At 40.8% G+C, this 18,192-nt stretch overlaps 1 protein-coding gene across 1 annotated transcript in view; it reads left to right on the top strand.

Moving 5' to 3' along the window:
- The window catches only part of ube2e2 (ubiquitin-conjugating enzyme E2E 2), a 64,267-nt gene extending 46,339 nt beyond the window's left edge, over nt 1-17,928 (top strand). Inside the window, exons 4-6 of the mRNA XM_088327504.1 lie at nt 4,882-5,014; nt 13,074-13,221; nt 14,937-17,928. Coding sequence (XP_088183630.1) covers nt 4,882-5,014; nt 13,074-13,221; nt 14,937-15,034 — 379 coding nt within the window. The 3' untranslated portion in view covers nt 15,035-17,928. The remainder of the gene's footprint in view (nt 1-4,881; nt 5,015-13,073; nt 13,222-14,936) is intronic.
- The last annotated feature ends 264 nt before the right edge of the window (nt 17,929-18,192 follow it).

The following is an 18,192-nucleotide window of genomic DNA, read 5'->3' as shown; positions in this document are numbered from 1 at the left end:
AGGTGGCAAAGTAGATTACTCCTTGACACCGGAAGAAGACGCGAGCACTTTGTATTGGTAGAGAATGATCTTCTTGTCAGGGATCTGCTTTCAAGAAGTCTCTGTCGGTTTCGGTCCGAATAAAATAGACAAGCAGCGATAATACAGCCTGGAGGGAAAGCCGATGTGAGGCGCAATCATGCTTACACACATACAAACACCTACACCAGTGTTCTGGTTTGCCTGCGTCCCTGCGTCCTGGACGCATCATTTTTGCTGGGGACGCATTGGGTCAAATCAACGTGCGTCCCCGGGACGCATCGTTTTTGACACCAAATTGTCATTATTACCCAATTACCGTATTTTCCGCACTATAAGGCGCACCGGGTTATAGGGCGCACCCCCAAAAAATAGTTTTTGGTCCTATGTTTTCCATACATAAGGCGCACCGGATTATAAGGCGCTCCAATGGGAACGTCGACAAAACAGTCAGATAGATAGAGTAAAATATTTACAAACACAGAATAGTAACAAATGTTTTCTCGATGCTGTAGTGCAACCCAACGTGTGATTCACATTCGTCTTTTTCGGCCAATTGCAGGCTTTGTTTCGCCCCTTAAGCCTATGCGAGCCTGTAAATGATAAAAAGGACCCGCCCCCTTTACTTCCGAATAACTTTAGCCAATAGTGACTGATTCAAATGATGATTGACACATTGGTTAGGAAATGAAACGCCGGTCTATAAATCCCAGCATACACTGCAGACGACTTCGCCTTCGGGGCAAAATCTAGTCGGCGGCTGCTTGCCTTAGTTGCAAGACTTTGCGACTTAATATTGATCCATATATAAGGCGCACTGTATTATAAGGCGCATGGTCAGCTTTTGAAAAGAATAAAGGCTTTTAGGTGCGCCTTATAGTGCGGAAAATACGGTCCTTTTTTTTTTTAACAAAGCTTTACTGCACTCCAACCTTTTCGTCAGGCAGATCCTCCATTGTTGTTTTGGTCTCGCGCCGATCTCTGCAAACTAGATCTCGTTGCTTCGAGATGACGTCATCGTTTGTGGCGGTTGTCGAGTGAAAGAGAAGTATGCCTCCGAAAAAACAGTCGGTATGAGGTGCAAGTCAACAAAAAATTGGTAATTTCTTCAGTGTCGGTAATAAGTCGAAACATAACACAGGAAGTGGTAACAACGGCAATAATTCCGGCACGAAAAAACGGCGGAGAAATTCTTCAGAAGACCGCGAAGGCAAGGAAAACACGTGTTTTGAAGCGAACGATTCGGCGAAAGAAAATAAACAAAAGAATACTAGCAAGAAAAGGACTTATCTGCCAAAATGGACTGGATTATATTCCTGGTGATGCTATGAGGAGGATGATAATGAATTGGACTTTGAGAAGGCATTACAACTATGGCGGGACAGCAAACCACGAAGCATATATGAACTGAAAAATTTGAGGTGATAACTGCTTTGTCTTACCAATGAACTGCGATGATTAAAACAGCATGAATATATAAATATTTCAGCAATATTATTTTGTATAGTGTACAATATTGTGAACTGAAAAATCTGAAGTGATAACTGCTTTGTATTACCAATTAACTGTGATGATTAAAACTGAAAGAATACAAAGATTTATATTATATATTTGTCGCCGATTTACAATTTCAACCCCGATAACACTAAATTTTGGGGAGCCATAGATCTCTGTTGGGACCCATAGAATTTTGAGCATGCGAGTCCCCGGGACCCATTACTTTTCAGAGGTAAAATGAACACTGATACACAAAACAATTTGTGCAACAGCAGGGGAAAGCTTGGCATTAAACCCCCTCGTCGGTAATTACATGAAATCACAGGGATTGTTCATTGTTCCTCGGCTTTGTGATATGGACATAGTCCCGGTATCTCTCTGGCGAGAGGTTTTATCGTAAACAACATTAGCGGGTGGGGTGGCGAAACAGGAGGGGTCTGAATATGGAAATGGTATTAACTGCTACAGACGTGACTGTCGGGATTTAGGCAGCATCTGGTCAACATGGAAGACGTTTGAGATTGAGAGTCATTTTCTATTACAGTGATCCACTGTTTATTAAGGAAGAGGTTTTCTACAGCCCTTGGCTATTTGATAGTGTTGAAGTATTCTGGGATATTATTCTTAATCTTAGGAAAGGCAGACATCATTTACTGACCTTCAAACAACTGTTACTTGAACGCACATGGAGCATCATTAAACTACGCTGCATTGCTTCTGGTGCACGTTTGTGCTCCCGGTGTAAATTACCGTAAATTCCAAACTACAGGCAGAGTCTGAAATAACGTCTGCCTGGACGCCCGGGGCGTGCATCTTTTACGTCGGGCGTACAATGTCGCCGCCCGGGTGGCTAACAACTTGCCGGGGCGGCAGTAGCTCAGGAAGTAGATCAAGGGATCCCAGTTCGAATCCCGGCTCGTCCGTGTTACATGTCGAAGTGTCCTTGGGTAAGACACTGAACCCCTTATACCCCCAATAAGCAAGTTAGCGTCTTACATGTCTGCAATACAAGGCCGCTATTGGGAAATGTGGAGCACATTGTAAAGTGCTTTGGGAAGTCATTGACTTGAAAAGCGCTATATAAATGCAGATCATTTCATTTTCGTTTCATTTCATTTCAAGAAAAAAACAAAAAATCTTTCGGGGTTTTTTGTTTTGTTTTCCTTTTTTCTTTTCCAAAATAATCAAACGTTTGCTTTGCTCCGATTTGCAAATCATCGTTCGGTTTGGAAATTTCAGACTTTCGTTTGGCAATTTGCATACTCTGCAGCCAATCAGAAGCCTGCATCGAATAACTTGCTGCCAGACTTTACCGAGCGTTATAAGGTCATGCATTTGCATATCATTTTTCAAAATAGATGCACAGAGAACACAAGAAAAATGAATAAGTGGTTACGAATCAAGCCAAAACCTCAGCCCGAGAAGAAAGATTCAAAAGAAGCTAACAAAATTTATGACGCTACAAAACGTAAACGTACATTAAAAGCATCGTGGAAAGAGGAGTTCACGTGGCTTGTAGCAGGCGACGAAACGCAAACATCGCATGAATGAAGATGAGTAAATACAGGTACATACTGATGGCAGATGGAAAACAGCCATGTCATATACATGCAATGAATGTTTTAAGTAGATTTATAATATTGAAATTGAAACTCCTGTGTGGAGTTTGCTTGCGTGGGTTTCTTCCGCGCAATCTGGTTTCCTCCCACATTCTAAAAACATGCATGTCAAGTTGATTGGCCGGTCCAAATTGTCCATAGGTGGGAATGAGCGAGTGACTTGTAAAAATAAATGTGAATGACTGCTGCATCACGTAAAATGGGAGCCCTATATTTCCAGACCACAGATTCAGGACAACCGTAATAGTGTCAGATCGCAACATAGACATGGGTTTTGTGCCATTGTCTTTGGTGTTTGCTGCGGCGACAGACCAAATTGCATTCGTTTGTCATCGTTTCTCCGGGATTAGAGGAAACTCCAGCGACCTGGCAATGACACCAATGATACAAAATGAGAATTGTAGCGTTTTTGATAACTTTCACTGATGTTTGATTTTGGATGTATAATTTGAGGACTTGATCTTTTGGTGCAAAGTTGAAATTTTGTGAGCACGTTATAGATATTCAATCGTATTGTCAAACTTCTGGTTTTGCTCCTGTTATGTGTTGTGTAAACATACCTGTCAACCTGTACGGTTTTGCCGTACAAAGTACGTTTATTATGCATTTTAAGACGAGTACCATGTACAAGGAAATATGTACGGAAAATCGCAAATTTGTCAATTGCATGCCGCCTGGGGATTTCCCATCATGCATCATTCTGAGAAAAAAAAATGGTGTACAATTATTTTGTATTTTGTACGGGAAAATACGACAGTTTGTACTGACATGGAGCCGTGGAGGTTGACAGGTATGTATAAAGAATGTTGGCAAAAACATGGACTAATTTCCCCCGAAAGCTGTCATAAATGTTATTTTGTATTCAGAGTGCATGTGTAGTGGAAAAGAGCAGCTTGCTGGGTTTTTTTTTCAGTTCCGCCACAAAGAAAAATAAGCTGCACCGTATTAAAGGCCGCAGTTTTAAAGATGTAGCAAAAAATTGTGTGTTTTGGACTGTAGAGCGTCTTAGGATCAAGGGGTCGCAGGTTCGATTCCCGGCTCCTCCGTGTTATGTGTCGAAGTGTCCTTGGGCAAAACACTGAATCCCTAATGTCCCCAATAAGCAGGTTGGCGCCTTGCATGGCTGACTCCCTATTGTTGTGTGCAGGGTTGGGTAGGGTTACTTTAACTGGATTACTTTCAATGACTTTTGGATTACTCCAATACCAAACTACTACTAATAAAAGACAAAAGAAACTAAATATGAATAAAATGACTCGATTTTGTGCAGGCTTGGGGAGTAACGGAATACATGGAACGGCAAAAATGATGTTGGCAAGCTGTTTGGATTTATTTTCCTTTTGTTTCTGTCGCATTTTATGTTAGTTTTGCCGGGGATCAAAGAGATCAAAGCCAGGAGAGAAAGCTTACCACGTGTTGTGAGTCATCATTTTATTCATATTTAGTTTCTTTTGTCTTTTATTAGCATATTTGGTATTGGAGTAATTCAAAAGTAATTGAAAGTAATCCAGTTAAAGTAACCCTACCCAACCCTGGTTGTGTGAGTGTGTGTGTGTGTGTGTGTGAATGGGTAAGTGTGAAGCACATTGTAAAGCGCTTTGGGAGGTCTTCATTGACTTGAAAGGCGCTATATTAATGCAAACCATTTACCATTTGCAGTACAGATGGTACTGTAATTTATTTGAATTATGAACTGTGTTGTCACCCTGTATGATTAGGAAATGAAAATACAAATTGTCTTTCACAGTGCTGGCCCCAAAGGAGACAACATCTACGAATGGAGGTCTACCATCTTGGGACCACCGGGCTCCGTTTATGAGGGAGGCGTCTTCTTCCTAGATATCGCCTTTACGCCAGACTACCCTTTCAAACCCCCTAAGGTTGGTCCCTCTTTTATTTAATTACTGTTTACTTTCCAACCAGGGCCAATCGGAGCCTGTTAACATCTGGATCGGAGGTTCAACGCACGCTGTTTAAAAGGAAGTACCGTATTTTCCGCACTATAAGGCGCACCGGGTTATAGGGCGCACCCCTAAAATATAGTTTTTGGTCCTATATTTTCCATACATAAGGCGCACCGGATTATAAGGCGCTACAATGGGAACGTCGACAAAACAGTCAGATAGTTCAGTCAAACTTATTACCTCTTTAACATTCCGAAAGCTTGCAAAGAAGCAAATACGTGTCTCAGACATGTACGGAAACAGTGTTTGTACGATGTCACCAATCATTCAAATGCATCGTTCCAAATATAATAATAAGAATTAATAATTTCCTTTTGTATTGTCATTCTTTGTAACAATGTACACAGAACAAAATGTCGATACACCTGACCCGTTGTAGCGAGCCGATGCAGCCGCAGCCAACAGAGGGCGCCGCCATTTTTACCAATGTTATAAGTCTTAGGTATGACTCGGCCGAGGCGCGAACCAGCGACCTCCCAGTCTCAAAGCGGGCGCCCTACCATCTAAATATCATTCAGAAGGTAAAAGTCTTGGGATTCAAGAAATGCCAAACATTTCTTAGTTTCGATTTTATTTTTTGCTGGCAACCGTGTGGACAGCAAAGTAAGAATTGTATTGTGCAGGGAAACGGGGTTCTTTACTGTGCATATGACAATAAACACTTTGAATTGAATTTAGTTTAAAAATAGACTCATCACAGAAACATCAAGATCGTTCTAAAACAAGATACCGGGAAAATATAAAGCCGCATAGCTCACCTAAGTTCTCACGTTCAATAATGATACGTAACCATGGTTTTCTTACAACCGTGAGTGTAGTAAATCCAGGAGAGTAAAATATTTACAAATACAGAATAGTAAAAAATATTTTCTCTATACCATAGTGCAACCCAACGTGTGATTCACATTCATCTTTTTCAGCCAATTGCAGGCTTCGTTTCGCCCCTTTAGCCTATGCGAGCCTGTAAATGATAAAAAGAATCCGCCCCCTTTACCTCCGAATAACTTTAGCCAATAGTGACTGATTCAAATGATGATTGACACATTGGTTAGGAAATGAAACGCCGGTATATAAATCCCAGCATACACCGCGGACTACTCCACGTTCGGGGGAAAATCGAGTCTGCGGCTGTTGCGTAAGTTGTGAGACCTTGCGAATTTAATATTGAGCCATATATAAGGCGCTCTGTATTATAAGGCGCATGGTCAGCTTTTGAAAAAAATAAAAGCTTTTAGGTGCGCCTTATAGTGCGGAAAATACGGTAATAGAAAATCAGGACCAGGTGCTGAGTTCAAAGACCATTATATTGGAGAACGTCAACCTGGGATTTGAAGAACTGGTTACGGTTTCAAATTAGGGCTTTTGTGGGCAGGTTGTCAAATTAGAGCGCTTTTATCAAACAGATTGTGATGTTATTGGCTTTTAAGGTCGTAACAGAGGATTGAGTACGCCGGTGTAAAATGATTTAGCAGTAGCTGTGTGAAAGTTTTCACCCAGAGTATGGAGGGGAAAGCGGACATTATAACTGTTCTGTGTGAAAGGAGCCAGCACATGACACGTCCCATTGCTAGCGTCATGTTTTACCGCAATGCACCCCATCACCCCGCTGACGTTCGCCTCTCCGTCTTTGTGCTGCGCTGTCAAACCGGCTCACCAGACGCCGCCTACAATTCTGCCTCTCAGGAGGGGCTCGGGTGTTTCTGCCCGAGCCCCTCCTGCACACAGCCGCCCCTCGATGCTGTAATGTGCATCCAAAGCCGATTTTCTAGCACGTCCACCTCTGCTTTGGGTCAGCACTCCCTGGCGGTGTTGAGACGATTCTGTTTTTTTGTAGTACTTATTAAAGGTAATACCAAATTCTTAGAAAAGTCAAATGTAAGGAAATAGTACATGATTTTTGCATGAAATCTGTGTCTGTCATATTCATACATATATATACATACATATACATATATATATCACAACTCATCTCATTAGCTGTACCGCTTATCTTCATTAGGGTCGCGGGGGGGGCTGGAGCCCATCCCAGCCATCCCCGGGCAGTGGGCAGGGGACACCCTGAACTGGTTGCCAGCCAATACACAAGGCAATTCAAAGTGCTTTACAGAAATGGCAGAGAGACAGGTTAAAAACACACAATTACAGTTAAAACATAGAAGAAAAGACATTGAAAATTTAAAATGTGGTTTTTAAAATGCATTAAAGCCACAGATAAAACATAATAAAATCAATGAATTAAAATACAGTAAAAGTAAAGAGTGCAGATCAATGTTCCCTCTATGCTGCGCACGTGCGCAATCGCGCACTGCCCGCATATTCTCAGGGCACAAGAAAATCTATCCAGTGCAATATTCCCTCAAAGCTGCGTGTGCGCACAATTGCGCACTACCCAGAGCTTTTCCGCGCACAAGAAAATCTTGCCAGCTCACAAAAATCAGGACTCGAACTTGCTTATTAAGAAGCGACTTGAGTCAAAGTTACAGTGCATGAAGGTAAAAATACACGGATTCCCCTGATGTGTTCTAAATGCGGTATTTGGAAGTCAAGGTCGAAATAGAACGAAGTTGAGTAAAGTCAGTAGAGTTTTTCGAGAACCGGCTTCTTCGGTCTGGCTCACTAAACGGCTCTTCAGGCTTCTTTAATCCCAACATGGCCAAATATTATGTAAAACTATGCACAAAATGACTTTAAAGAAGGGGGGAATAGAACAAAAAAAAATATCAAAATAAAAAAGTAGTAAAAAGCTGAGGAAAAAAAAGTAAAAATTTAGAAAAAAGCCAGAAAAAAAGAAAATAAAGATACAAAGGAAAAAAGTAAATAGAGAACAAAAAGAAAAAAGTAACAGCTCAGAAAAATACACAATGAGACTTTTTTTAAAGGAATTTTTAAAAAAGTAGCAAAAAAAAGCGGAAAAAAGAAGAAAAAGTTTGTGTTGCATTCAAATGATTTCCAATGATATCAAGTGAATCTTGTTGCCAACATTGTACTTCCACCGAAAAATGTGATGAAATACAGTTGTGTATTGTGCAACCGACTAAATAAGCCCCTAAAAATGTTACTATTATGCAACAAAAGATACCAGGAAAAAAAGAAATGAAAACCTTGTGAAAGAATTGTTGTAAAAACAAATGACGTTTGTCGGCCGTGCAACATTTGCAATAGTACATGAGTCAATTCATTTAAAAGTGAAAAATAATTTTGCATTGCCGGAAACTCAGCAAAATGTCAAGTTTTGACATATTCGATAATGATTTAGTTGCCACACTTGGGATTGCTGTTGCTCACTGTTGTTTCAAGCGTTGCTCACCGACTTTGTGTGAACGCTCAGACCCCTGGAAAATTACAGGGAACATTGGTGCAGATAGAACCCTAGCGATTGACCAACTCATCTTTCTGTTCCCTGAAACTGATGCTTTTTGTGAAAAACATGTTTTTATTGGGGGTGGGGGTGAAAAAGGGACTCCACCTTTTCCTTCGGTATGTACGTTATTTGCATTTTTGCGAGAACAGGTTAAATGTTCTAAAGTAGATGCCATCGATTTTGTTCATACATTCCAGTTACTGCATTGCAAACGAATGTCACTGTGCAGAATGTTTGTACATAAAGTGAAAAAGGGAAATGTTGAATTTACTTGTTTATATTTTTACAACTCCATGCAAAACATAAAGTTATTTGTCATGTAAATATTTGACATACATTGGCTTGCGAAACTATTTGGCCATCTTGGACTTTGTGACCTTTTGCCACATTTCAGACTTCAACCAAAAATATATAAAACTGTAATATCTTATGAAGAATCAACAATAAGTGGGACACAATCATGAAGTGGAACACACTTTATTGGATATTTTAAACTTTTTGAACAAATAAAAAAATGAAAAAGTGGGTGTGCAAAATGATTCAGCCCCGTTGAGTTAATACTTTGTAGCGCCATCTTTTGCTGCGATTACAGCTGAAATTCGCTTGAGGTACGTCTCTATCAGTTTTGCACATCGAGAAACTGATATTTTTGCCCATTCCTCTTTGCAAAACAGCTCAAGCTCAGTGAGGTTGGATGTTTTTTGGTGAACAATTTCATTGTAGCTTTTGCTAAATGTTTTGGATCATTGTCTTGTTGGAAGAAAAATCTCCGTCCCAGTCTCAGGTCATTAGCGGACCCCATTAGGTTTTTTCCAGAATGGTCCTGTAGTTTAACTATCTTCCCTGTCTCTAATGAAGAAAAGCAGGCCAGAACCATGATGCTGCCACCACCATGTTTGACTGTGGGGATGGTGTGTTGAGGGTGATGAGCTGTGCTGCTTTTACGCCAAACATAACGTCTCGCATTGTTTCCAAAAAGTTGGATTTTGGTCTCATCTGACCAGAGCACCTTCCTCCACATGTTTGGTGTGTCTCCCAGGTGGCAAACTTTAAACAACACTTTTTATGGATATCTTTAAGAAATGGCTTCTTTCTTTCCACTCTTCCATAAAGGCCAGATTTGTGCCGTATACGACTGATTGTTGTCCTATGGACAGATTCTCCCACCTCAGCTGTAGACCTCTACAGTTCATCCAGAGTGATCACGGGCCTCTTGGCTGCTGCATCTCTGATCAGTTTTCTCCTTGTATGAGCTGAAGGTTTAGGGGGATGGCCCGATCTTGGTAGATTTGCAGTGGTCTGATACTCCTTCCATTTCAATATCATTGCTTGCACAGTGCTCCTTGGGATGTTTAAAGCTTGGGAAATCTTTTTGTATCCAAATCCAGCTTTAAAATTATCCACCACAGTATCTCGGACCTGCCTGGCGTGTTCCTCGTTCTTCATGATGCTCTGTGCGCTTTAAACAGACCTCTGAGACGATCACAGTGCAGGTGCATTTATACAGAGACTTGATTACACACAGGCGGATTCCATTTATCATGGTTAGTCATTTAGATCAACATCGAATCATTCAGAGATCCTCACGAATCTTTGCTGCACTGAAAGTAAAAGGGCTGAATCATTTTTCACACCCACTTTTTCGTTTTTTTTTATTTGGTAAAAAGGTTTAAAATATCCAATAAAGTGTGTTCCACTCCACGATTGTGTCCCACTTATTGTTGATGCTTTACAAGAAATTAGTTTTATATCTTGACGTTTAAAATATGAAATGTTACCCCTTGCCAAAATGAAATGTAGTAAATTCAATCCATTAGTGTAACTTCAGTATTTTGACTGTTTTCGTTGATGTTATTGTGGTGCCGCAATTTATTTATTAACACAAGCCAACACATTCGTCAAAAAGCATTATAACGATGTGTCTCAAAGATCGCTGTCTGGGTTCTCTCTTTTGGATTCTCTGGTTATTTTCTTGCACTTTTGTTTATTTCTCAAGTCCATCTTGCGAGCCTGCAAACCCCTCTTGGTTTACAAAAGGCTTATAAGACTTTTTGGGATTATTTATAATGTCTTCTTTTGTGGGAGTTAGGCGAAAACCAAGACCTGTTAGATATTTCCTCCGTGTTTAAGAGGAGACGATTGGGGAGGCGAAAGGACCAGATGTTAGTTGTGTGTGAACTAAAACAAAACAGTGGACTCTGCGTTGGATCCAAATAGAATTCCAGACCCCTTAGGATGTTTTACAAAGGGAGGAGCGTGCGGAGTTTTAAGTGATTTCTACCATCCCATTTACACGTTGGTGTCACACAGTGAGACGGATGCCTCATGTAATTGTCTGCCTTTCACACAGAACTCCGCAAATTGAGTCTTGGGTGCTAACATTCCTGGTCCGAGTCAGGTTTTCTTGACGCTATTCTTTTGCACACAGCTGATTTCCATCCATCCATTATCTTATCTGCACCGCTTATCCTCAGTAGGGTCGCCGGGGTGCTGGAGTCCATCCCAGCTATCTTCGGACAGTGGGCAGGGGACACCCTGAACCAGTTGCCAATCACAAGACACACAGAGACAGATAATTCACTCGCTCATTCACACCTAGGGACAATTTGGACCGGCCAATTAACCTGACAAGCATGTTTTTGGAATATGGGAGGAAACCGGAGTGCCCTGAGGAAACCCACGCAAGCACGTGGAGAACATGCAAACTCCACACAGGAAGGTTCGATCTCACAGCCTCAGAACTGTGCCGCACATGCGCTAACCACCGCACCACCGTGCTGTCAGCTGATTTCCTTCCTTCAGTATTTTCCAAAAATCTCCAATATATTTTTCTAAGCTATCTATAGTGATTGTCATACCTGGCAACCTTTTGACATTAAAAACAGTAGATTTTATCACGCACTCTATTCTTACCCACCAAACAATCTGTATCCAGAATATTAAAAAAACAGCATCCGCTTTTTTTGAAACCGGAAATAGCAAATTTTGACCAAAATGGGAGTCGAATGCAACAATTGGAGCGGTTTATTCATGCACAAAGACAGTTTCGCTTCAAAATAACGCGACCGTAGACAAAGATACTTGTCTCGAGTCAAGATTGTTTTGTTATTGCTTGAATTAAAAAAGTGGTTGATTTTTATTTTATTTTTTTAAGAGATGGGTTTCTAAGGGGTGAAAAACGATAATTTCGGCAGGTACTGTTTGCTGAATTACAGGATGAAAGGATTTGTCATGGAAAGTCTGTTTTTAAACCATACAATGTCATAGATATTGCTGACCAACGGATGGCAGTCCCAAGTTCCGAAAAATAAGTCCTGTTCCTCCATTATGCAAGATTATTTGAAATAGGCAAAAGAAATTTGGGCTGCCACTGCCATCTATAAATGGTATATAGCAGTGTCTGAAACAGCGTCTGCCCAGACGCCCGGGGCGTGCATCTTTTACGTCAGGCGTACAACTTACAAAACGTCTCCGCCCGGGTGGCCGACAACTTTATCAAGAAAAAAAAAATGTTTTTTTCTTAAAAAAATCAAACGTTTGATTTATTCCGTTTTCGAAATCATCGTTCAGTTTGGAAACTGAGGAATTTCGGGTCGTTTGGCAATTTGCATACTCGGCAGCCAATCAGAAGCCTGCACTTAATAACTTGGTTCTTCCGGACTCTCCCGAGCGTTATAAGGTACTGCTTTTGCATATCAATTTTCCAAAGTAGACGCAAAGACAACACAGAAAAAATGGATAAGTGGTTGGGAATCAAGCCAAAACCTCAGCCCCAGAAGAAAGATTCAAAAGAAGCTAACAAAATTGATGACGCTACAAAAAGGTAAAAGCATCGTGTAAAGAGGAGTTCACGTGGCTTGTAGCAGACGACGCAACGCAAACATTGCACAAATGAAGATGAGTCAATACAGGGACATACTGATGGCAGATGGAAAACAGCCATGTCATATCCATGCAATGAATGTTATAAGTACATTTATAATAAACTTAATTTCGAAGTGTTGTTCTGTTATATATTCCGATTATCAATCTTTAATACTTTGTAACAATGTTTTGTTTTGTTTTTTGCGATGAGTCGTCTTATTGTGTTTCAAGTTGTGAAAAAATGGGGCAGGCAACTTTATGGCTGCCCTGGTGTACGCTAACGTTTTCTCATGAGTTTCAGACACTGGTAAATAGTAAATGAACTGCATTTAAATAACGCTTTAACCAGTCACTGAAGACCTCCCTAGTCCTTTACAATGTACTTTGCAATTTACCCATTCACTCACACACCGATAGCGGAGTCATGCAAGGCACCTATTCATACGAAGCATTAGGGTTTCATTGGTTTGCTCAAGGACACTTCGACAACTTGGAGGAGCCGGGAATCGGAACTGCCACTTCTTGGTCCCAAAACAAACGCCGAGCTACTCTCACCTAACTAACGAAGATTATTTTTTATACCGTGTCGCGATGAGTTGCTGAGCTCACCTAAGACTCGGTTGTAAAAATATTGCCAGCTCTGGCGGATTCTTTCTGAAATATACATTTTACACAATACCCAGCAAAGGCAGGATAATACCGCGTCTGACTCTCGATAAAAGGCCTTACTCTGTGTGGGTGCATTTTCAGGTGACTTTCCGCACTCGGATCTACCACTGCAACATCAACAGTCAGGGCGTGATCTGCCTGGACATCTTGAAGGATAATTGGAGCCCCGCCCTCACCATCTCCAAGGTCCTGCTGTCCATTTGCTCCCTGCTCACAGACTGTAACCCAGGTAACACACAACCGACATTTTGATTTGTTACAAATTCCAGTTAAGTGAAACATTGGAAACAGGACACTTAAGCGATTGAGCACCCTGCATCAACTGCTTAGGAGCAGTGGATAGATTGAAGGGCACCGTCTTTATTGTCGTTGATAACAACGTTGTGAACATTGCTTTCTGCAACTGCAAACCAATCACAGTTGGGTAGGGTTATTTTAACTGGATTACTTTCAATTACTTTTGGATGACTCCAATACCAAATATGCTAATAAAAGACAAAGGAAACTAAATATGAATAAAATGATGACTCACAACACATGGTAAGCTTTCTCTCCTGGCTTTGATCTCTTTGATCTCCGGCAAAACTAATATAAAAGAAACAAAAACAAAATGAAACAAAATGAAAATAAATCCAAACAGCTTGCCAACATCATTTTTGCCTTTCCATGTATTCCGTTACTCCCCAAGCCTGCACAAAATTTAGTCATTTTATTCATATTTAGTTTCTTTTGTCTTTTATTAGCATAATTGGTATTGGAGTAATCCAAAAGTCATTGAAAGTAATCCAGTTACAGTAACCCTACCCAACCCGGAAACCAATACAGTAGCCCCTCCTCATACAAGATTAATTTGTGCCTGGATCGAGCTATTATCTAGGACTTCTCGTATCTAACTACCGTATTTTCCGCACTATAAGACGCACTGGGTTATAGGGCGCACCCCAAAAAAATGTTTTTTGGTCCTATATTTGACATACATAAGGCGCACCGGATTATAAGGCGCTACAATAGGAACGTCGACAAAGCAGTCAGATAGTTCAGTCAAACTTATTACCCCCTTAACATTCCCAAAGCTTGCAAAGAAGCAAATACGTGTCGTAGACACGTGCGGATGCGGTGTCCGTACGATGTCACTCAAATGCATTGTCCATCATTCGGAAGGTTAAAGTCTTGGGATTCAAGAAATGCCAACCATTCCTTAGTTTCTATTGTCGCTCGCAACTTTACTGTGCATATGACAATAAACACTTGGAATTGAGTTTAATTTAAAAACAGACACTCCTTTCCATCCATTATCTGCACTGCTTATCACAGAAACATCGAGTTCAGTCTGAAACAAGATACAGGGAAAATATACAGCCAGAGTAGCTCACCGAAGTCGTTGTGTTCAATAATAATGTGCAGCCATGCTCCTCTTATATCCGTGAGTGTAGTAAATCCAGGAGAATAAAATATTTACAAATACAGAATAGTAAAAAACACTTTCTGTATGCCGTCAACCACGTGCTATACACATTCATCTTTTTCGGCCAATTGCAGGCTTTGTTTTGCGCCTTTAGCCTATGCGAGCCTGTAAATGATAAAAAAGGATCCGCCCCCTTGACCTCCGAATAACTTTAGCCAATAGTGATCGATTCAAATGATGATTGACACATTGGTTAGCCAATGAAACGCCGGTAAATAAATCCCAGCATACATCGCGGACTACTTGGCGTTCGGGGGGAAATCGAGTCGGCGGCTGCAAGTTAGTTGCAAGAATTAATATTGATCCATATATAAGGCGCACTGTATTATAAGGCGCATGGTCAGCTTTTGAAAAAAATAAAGGCTTTTAGGTGCGCCTTATAGTGCGGAAAATACGGTAATGCAATTCAACCCCGGTTGCCTTCTAAAATTTCAGGTTATATCATGTCCAGCACTGATTTTCTCCCCCTTTTTCTTCAGCCGACCCCTTGGTGGGAAGCATCGCCACACAGTACCTGACCAACAGAACAGAGCATGACAGGATAGCCAAGCAGTGGACCAAGAGATACGCCACATAGACACAAAAGATGTACACACATACACACATTTGAGCCACGCTCTTTTTTTCCTCCTCCTTTTCTTCTCCTCACTCTACCACTCTACCTCTTTTCTCCCCATGGTCCGTCAAAGCACACTCACTAAGTGCATCGCTGTATCCGAACCTCTTCCCTCTCCATCTTGATCCTCCTCCCTAAACATTTTACGTGTTTAAAAAATGAAAAAAAAAAAAAAAAAAAAAAATCATATTCAACACCAAGAAATCTTTTTTTTTTTTTTGTTCCTTGTTGACTTGAACGCTTCTTTTTTATACAAAGGGTAGTCGATTGGGGGGGTTTTATTTTCCAATATGTGAATGTTGGAACATGGAAGTATTGTATCGGACATGAGACACACACTGGTTTAAACAGGGGTGCACATAAGTGGTGGCCAGTAGATGCACACTGAAACGGTTAAGGGTTCGATTTCTTGAGCGTTTGTGTAAGTCCCAGAGGTAAGATGTTAAGCTTAAGCCCGCTCCGAGCGGGATTTTCTTTGGGCCTAAAATGTCGATCATTATGTTCGGGTCGGGCCGGGCTTCTCTCTCGCTGACTTTTTTTCCCCTCTGCTTCTTTCTCTCTCTTAAAGTGCCCTACTGAATTCTTAAGGAAGGGCTGCTGCTGTGTTTAATGACTCAATTTTCAACCCGTCGAAATTTTCTTGAAAAGAATCCGTCTATGATGGATAACCTCTGCGAACACAGAAATATAAAAGATTGAAATGCTCCCCATCAACTAATTAGCCAGCCTGTACCATGAATTTTCCAAGCTGAATGCTGCTCTAGACATACTCTCGCCAAGATAACAAACTTCTCCTCCAATGGCCCTCTTCTTCAGTTCCCTCTTTGGTCCAAGATCTCCCACTCCATCATCTTAAAGGTATTCCAAAATCTTCTTCTCAAGATTTTCGCCACCTCAAGACCCCCTCTCCAGTTTCATTCTCAAAATTTTCTTATACAGTCTTGTTTAACCTATATTTTGTTACCAAAGACGGCGTTTGTTTGTTATCATAAATCACCTCTCCTCCCGAGTCCTCACGTATAAAATGTGAAATCTAGGGTTTGCTTTGGGTTCAGTCCTGCAAATTTAAATAATTAGTCAGGTTCGGGCTTTAATACCCGCGGTCCTGGGTCTGTTCGGGCTGGATTTTGAAGACCTGATGGTGACTCCCTTTTGACATTTTGTTTGTTTTAGCTGGGGCTATGCTAGACGGGGATTATAGTGTCATCATTTGTTTACAAACATGTTCAAAAGAAATACGTTTTCCCGGTTGATTTCTTCCTTAGGAGTTCAGTTTTGGCGACAACCTTTGGTCTGTCTTTGCGCAAAACCGCTTTTTGCTGTTTGTTAGCTTAGGGACAAGCTTAAATTATGCTCCATGTAAGACCTATTGTCAGGAACCGGAACAGGATCAGGACCCAAACGGGTGACAATTTCACACAAGCCTTTTATTTTACGGGAAATGGAGAGTCATGCACGTTAGGCAGCGGTCTGGCGTGGAAAGACAGGAAGCCAGAGGCCAGCAAGATCGATTCCAATTGCCCGGGCAGATATCAGACAGTTGGGGTTGATACCGGACAGCTCGGGACAGACAGGATTAATAATGAAACAGGATATCTAAATAAACAGGACAAACAAGACGGGAACGAAAACTGGAGAGAATGATAAACAGGACAAAAATACACGGGAACGAAACAGGAAACCGATATTTAACAGGACAAAATAAACTGGAACAATACCGGACAAGAAATACCAACAGGACCGAGTCAGAACCCATGTCTTGCGGGGCAGAGATTCGTTGACGGACTGACCAAGGAAAAATAAGAGCACTGAGGTTAAAAAGACGGAAAGCCAATCTGTCAATGAGCCGCAGCTGGCGCCACACGGGCAGGGCCAATTGGTGGCCATGGCAACCGTGACACCTATTCTCTTCTTTTGCCTCTGTATTACCCTAATGCTCAAAATAAGCACACTTTGCAGCCAACAGTTTCCGATTTCTCTCCTGGAATCGGATGTTTTCGTGCGATCCTTCACATTTGCTACTAAATGCGACATGATCCCCTGTGCCATTGGTTCTCAATTAGTGGGCCAGGCCCCCCAGGGTGCACCAGCCTTTGTTTTTGTGCATCTTTTTGGTGTAACTTTACAGAATACAGTGTGATAACACCTTCACAACACTAGGGTGCAGTGGCGTTCCTATTTGGTTTACATTTAGCCTCCGTTGAGTAGGAAGTGTTGACACAAAATGTAGCAGGCCCTCAAGTGACCCAATGAAAAAAATATTTAACACAAATATAAGCGAAGAGAGATGGGTTTTAACTCTTTGAACTTGTTTCTTTCTCTTTTCTTACCCTCCCTCTCTTCTTTCTTTTTCTTTATTTCATTTATCTCTCTCTTTCTTTCATTTATCTCTTTCTTACTATTTCTTCTCTTTCTTTCATTTATCTCTCTCTCTTCTTTCTTACTATTTCTTTCTTCTCTCCCCCTCTCTCTTTTTCTTTCTCTCTTCTCTTCTCTCTTACTCTCTTTCTATCTCTTTTCTCTTTGTCTCCTTTTCTATATTTCTTGTCTCTTTATTTTACTTTCTCTTTCTTCTTACTCTCCCTCTTTTCTTTCTTTCTTTCATTTATCTCTCTCTTACTATTTCTTCTCTCTGTCTCGCTTTCTTTCATTTATCCCTGTCTTCTTTTTACTATTTTTTTCTTCTGTCCCCCTCACTCTCTCTCTTTTATTTCTCGCTTCTCTTCTTTCTTACTCTTTTTTTCTCTCCCTCTCCTTTTCTCTTTGTCTCTCTCTCTTTCTTTATTGTCTCTTTCTATTTCATTCCTTCTTCTTACCCTCACTCTCTTTTCTTTCCTTCTTTCTTTCATTTACCTCTCTCTTTCTCACTATTTTTTCTCTCTTTCTTTCATTTATCCCTCTCTCTTCTTTCTTACTATTTATTTCTTCTCTCTCACTTTTTCCTTCTCTTCTTTCTTACTCTTTTTTTTCTCTCTCCTTTTCTCTTTGTCTCTCTCTTTTTCTATCTCTCTTTCTTTCTTGTCTCTTTCTATTTCTTTCTATCATTTACCACTCATTTATCTCTCTCTTACTATTTCTTTCTTCTTTCTCTTTTTATTTCATTATCCCTCTCTTTTTTA

This window comes from Urocampus carinirostris, chromosome 2 (assembly GCF_059441175.1).
Source record: "Urocampus carinirostris isolate Australia breed hairy pipefish chromosome 2, RoL_Ucar_1.0, whole genome shotgun sequence".
NCBI classification, from domain to species: domain Eukaryota; kingdom Metazoa; phylum Chordata; class Actinopteri; order Syngnathiformes; family Syngnathidae; genus Urocampus; species Urocampus carinirostris.
This window is presented reverse-complemented; position numbering and strand designations above follow the sequence as displayed.